The sequence below is a fragment of the Penaeus vannamei genome, chromosome 12 (assembly GCF_042767895.1).
Source record: "Penaeus vannamei isolate JL-2024 chromosome 12, ASM4276789v1, whole genome shotgun sequence".
NCBI classification, from domain to species: domain Eukaryota; kingdom Metazoa; phylum Arthropoda; class Malacostraca; order Decapoda; family Penaeidae; genus Penaeus; species Penaeus vannamei.
This window is the reverse complement of record NC_091560.1, coordinates 9,670,626-9,675,625: the sequence shown is the minus strand read 5'-3', so window position 1 is coordinate 9,675,625 and position 5,000 is coordinate 9,670,626. Positions and strand designations below refer to the sequence as shown.

The following is a 5,000-nucleotide window of genomic DNA, read 5'->3' as shown; positions in this document are numbered from 1 at the left end:
ATTATGTATACCAGTATGATTTTAGATATTTGTTTATCATTTTGGTATTTCTGAGAACTTACTAATGAGAATGCTGCTGTGCACATATGTACGCTGGTATATATTTATAGGCAGGAATGTATTTACACACGAATTACCCTGGGTATGAAGGACCGTGTGTGAGGGTGAAGTTTAAGCAAGACGCAGTAAGTACTTGTTACTCGTACGTGTTTGCCGGCTGTCTCGGTCACATGTTATCAAAGGCGTTATCTCAATCTCGAGTATCATCTATTCTTATCGCGCTGGCTGGAGCCTGCATGCGGTGTGGATGTCTTTCATGCCTTTCGCCCGTGAGTCTTTTCCGCCGAACAGGCCCGAAGTGCTGTCGTTTTTTCGCTACGCGACCTGCTGCCTCCTTCAGCACCCTGGCTGCATCAAAGGCTAGAGTCGTGGCAGCGAGGAGAGGTCCTTCAGGGGATCAACTTTCGCCTCTTCTGCTTCCCCTGTATTGTCCGGATTATCTGACAAGAGGGAGATTACGGCCTCTTCTATCGCTTAATGTCGCCGCTGGCAACTCGCGTTATGTGGCATTGTCGACCTGGGCGACTCCGGTCGTTCTAGTCGGTACGTGCGCGTGTGAACTTGCTCCCTCTCTCTTCCGACGCTTGGCCACAAGACTTTTCGTGCTGGAATATCTCCCCGCGTCCCTTGCTCGTGTTAGATCAGTGTGCTGACGCGACAAAGTGTTTTGCTGTCGATCAGTTGTAATTGCGTTTGTCTAGCAGGTAACATTCGCCTGGAGGCTCGCACAACAGCCAAGTAGTTTGTATTGGATTCAGGCGAGCAGTCAGTCTACCTGAAGGCCATTAAGAGTGTCGTAGCGGCAATTATGTGCGTGGAGTGAAATCCATCGGCCACTGTTGCGAAGGACGTGTCTGTCAATCGGCCGTCATGAAGGCGTTCGGGTCGACGTATCTGGACCAGGTGAGGAAGCGGATGTCAGGAGGGTCCTTCAGGGACACCCCTCTGTTCGAGAACCTCCAGCTGAGCGACCTTGTGGCGCTGGCCAGGCAAGGACGCCTCATGCCTAGGATCTCCAGGTTGGTGACGTTGGGTTCATGTCTCGGCGGCGAGGGTTTAATGTGATCATTTTTCTTTGCGTTTTTTGCCGCAGAGAGAGAAGGGAATTTTATCTTGGTTGTGACAATGACGAATAACAAAGCGCTGCGTCAGAAGGAAAATGGATTACGAGAAAATGAGCTTCAGTTTCTTTTGACGCCCCAAAAACAGAAAAGAAAAAGAAAGAAAGATGGGATGGATAGAGACAGGGAGAGAGAAGGGGCGAGGGCATGAACCCCCCCAAAATATGTAATAACATTGCGAAGCTGAATTTTCCAAACACCTATTTCAGACGACAGCCTTCCTCCAAGATAGACAAGAGACTTACACCGAAATTTCATTAGATTTTTGCTATGAAAGAGCAGCTGGGCGTGAGGCAAGTGCGTGGCGGCATCACATTACTTGACCCGTTTTGGGAGAGCTGTCTGTGTACAGTCCACGGAACAGCGTGACGACGGGCTCCGTGCGTCCAGCAAGTGACTCACCTTCTGAAATAGGCTTGAAAAGGCTAGATATGTACGTTGGGGATTTATGTATACATGTATGTATATGCATGGATATGTATATGTATGAACATGTATATGCATGGATATGCATATGTATGAACATGTATATGCATGGATATGTATATGTATGAACATGTATATGTATGTATATGTATGAACATGTATATGTATGTATATGTATGAACATGTATATGTATGTATATGTATGAACATGTATATGTATGTATATGTATGAACATGTATATGTATGTATATGAACATGTATGTGTATGTTTGTATGTTTATGTATATGTATGTTTGTAAGCTTGTATGTATATATGTACATGTGTATGTGTGTGTATATATTTATGTCAATGTATATGTATATATATGTATATATAGATATAGATAAATAGATAGAGAGGCAGATAGACATAGATATAGAGGCGGACGGGAAGAAACACACACACACACACACACACATCGATGTGCGCGAGAAACGGTACCAGCGACGACGACTATTGACGAGACAACGACGAGAACAGCGAAAGACACAGAATAAACAAATATCGAGAGTCAGGGTGGGGGGGGGGGAGAGAGAGAGGGAGGAGGGAGGGAGGGAGGAAGGGAGAGGGGTAAGGAGGGAGGGAGAGAGAGGGGAGGGCGGGAGGGAGAGGGGGAGGGAGGGAGAGAGAGGGGGAGGGAGGGAGAGAGAGGGGGAAGGAGGGAGAGAGAGGAGGAGGGAGGGAGAGGGAGAAGGAGAGGGAGAGAGAGAGAAGGAGGGAGGGAAACAGACAAACAGACAGACATCGAGCATCGTCACCTTATCACGCGGGAGGGAGGGAAAAGCTCGCCACAATGGCCCGGCGTGGTGTGCGGCCCCTGCTGATGATTATCTGGCTCGCTCGGTTGCGGTGAAAGGCAGGCACGGCGGCGGCGGAGGAGGAGAGACACTACGGGCCTGTCTGTCGCTCAGATGGATCAGGGGGGAGAGGGAGAGGGGGACGGGGGGATAGATGGAGGGTGGGTGGGTGAGAAAGTCTTGAGTGAGAGTGAGAGAGAGGGAGTGAGTGATTGAGAGAGAGAGAGAGAGAGAGAGAATCAAAGAATGAGAGTGTGAGTGAGATAGAGAGTGAGAGTGAGTTAGAGAGTGAGAGAGGGAATGTGTGAGTGAGAGTGAATGTGAGTGTGTGTGGGTGTGAGTGTGTAAAAAAGAGAGACAGTGAGGTAGAGAAAGAGAGGGAGGCAGGCGGGGGGAAGGGAGGGGGGGGGGGGGAGAGAAGCATGAAGGTAGGCAGATATGAAGCACACAGTTCCCTTTCGTTCAGATCGCCTTTGTTTCACAACATTTCCGCCCTGCTGCTGGTTTTACATTTCAATTTTCTTTTTTTATATGACGTGCACGGGGGAGCGCTGTCAGTCCTTGTAACAAATGCACAGACAACAGATTAGGTCGTACTTACAGCTAAATTTATTTATTTTAAGAGCCGCTGTCATGTATATCTGTCTAATAAAATCACATTTTTATGTTATTTCTTTTCATTTATTTGTATTGTTTCAAAATGGTGTATAATCTCGGTTTATTTAAGTTTGGCATACAATATGGTCCGTTTTCTTTGGGCGTAAAGTTCCTGTGTGAGGGTAAACTCATTTATATATTTCTTTGACCTTCTTTGTTCTTGTAACAGAGAGCCGGTGTGAGAAAGGGTGAAGGGAAAGGGGAAAATGATAAAGTAAGAAGAAATAGGAGTGGGAAGAGCTAAAAATAAGCATAAAAGGAGAGACAGAAAGAGTGAAACAAGGGAGAGGGGAGAGGGGAGATTCATCATAATGGCATCATCGGCTGGGGTTGGGGTGGGGGTTTGGGCGAGGGGGAAACGCATGCAAGCACATGAATAGGAGAACGACACTTGTGTAATTGCGACGGTCGGAGAGACGTGTTAAGACAGCCATCAAAGCAAGGGTATTTCTCTGTCCCTCTCTGTCCTTCTCTTTTCTTCTCTCTTCCTCCCTCTCCATATCTGTCCCTCGCTGCTTCCCCCACCCCTCTCTCCCTCACTCTTTCTCTTTTTCTTTCACTCCCTCCATCCCTCCCTCCCCCTCCCCCTCTCCATCTCCCTCTCCCTCTTTCTCTCCCTCTTCCTCTCCCTTTCTTCCTCTCCCTCTCCTCCCTCTCTCTTCCTCACGTCGTCGGCGGTTTAAGCTAATGTTCGGATGGTAAAATGTCCTTGGTGGTATGAAGGGGAGACGGTCTTAATTTAGGAAAGAGAGGAGATGTAGGAGAAGGGATGAGTTAGTGAGAAAGGGGGAAGGGGTCTCGGGCGATAAAGAAGGTAGATGGAGAATAGAAAAAGAGAAGATGGCGGTGAGGGAGGGGGGAAAGTTACGAACGCATTGAGAAGGGGGACGAATTTTTCGATTTTCCTCCTTTTCCTTTCTCTGTTTTCATTCCTGCATTTGCTCCTCTTTTTTCTGTTCTTCGTTGTAGTCTTCCTCCTAATCCTCTTAATCCTCCTAATCTTCATCCTCATCATTACCCTCCTCGTCCTCCTCTTTCTCATCCTCCACGTCTTCGTCTTACTCCTGCATATCCTCTTCCTTCTTTTTCATATCCTCGTCCTCCTCTTTCTCCTCTCTCTCTCCTTCTTCTTTTTCCTCTTATCTCCTTTCTTCTTCCTCCTCCTCCCCCCACTTCGGATTCCCTCGTTTTCCTTCTTTTCACGAGCAGCGCAAGTGTACCGAGAAGAAAGTGAATTATTGGAAGTCATCTGCGAAATATGAGACTGAGAATGTTCGACGCGAGTTGTGAAATGTGAAGGATGGGATATAAAATGTGAAGGGCGAAGGGCGCAGGGTGAAGAGGGAGAGGAGAGAGAAGAGGGAGAGGAGGGAGGGAGGGAGAAGAGGGAGGGAGGGAGGGAGAGGAAGCGAGGGATTGAGAGAGGGAGGAAGAGCAGAATGAGTAGAATGGATTGAGAGTGAGGAGGGTTGGAAGGGAATGGGAGGGAGAGCAGACCGAGGAAGGTAAGCAGGGAGATGCAGAGGGAGAAAAGACCTGCAGAGTGAGGAGGGAAAGGAGGAGGGGGAGTAAGTGCGAAAAGGGGGAGGGGGACGAGGAGGCGGGGAAGGGTAGGGGCGACCTCTTCTGGGTACCGGCGTCAAGAGGATGAAGTTGGTGACCAAATATGTGGACGTGTTGAGCGTTTCTTATCGGGGAGAGGGAGAGGTGGGGTTGAGTAAAGTGCGGGAGAGGGAAAGGGTGAGGAAGACGAAGTAAGAAAAGGAGAAGAAGAGGGAGAGAAGACGTTAAACTAAGACCAAAAGCGAGACCGAAAGTTGGAAGAAAGTTGATCATAATAAAAGAGGAGAAGTGTGGAAATCTTGGCAACGCGTGATCGGTTTTCCAAACAAGGAAAC

General features: G+C 48.1%; 1 protein-coding gene across 7 annotated transcripts in view; it reads left to right on the top strand.

Annotated features, from left to right (window-relative positions):
* Evi5 (ecotropic viral integration site 5) overlaps window positions 1–5,000 on the top strand; it is an 84,437-nt gene that overhangs the window by 27,453 nt on the left and 51,984 nt on the right. For 4 of the 7 annotated variants that reach the window (XM_070127845.1, XM_070127844.1, XM_070127843.1 and 1 more), the window contains exon 1: window positions 337–1,079. The exons of 2 other annotated variants lie outside the window; for them this stretch is intronic. In XM_070127845.1, the coding sequence (XP_069983946.1) occupies window positions 931–1,079 (149 nt within the window). In that variant the 5' untranslated portion in view covers window positions 337–930. Of the gene's footprint in view, window positions 1–323; window positions 1,080–5,000 lie in introns of those variants that run through there. One more of the 7 variants, XM_070127840.1, reaches the window with a different exon arrangement.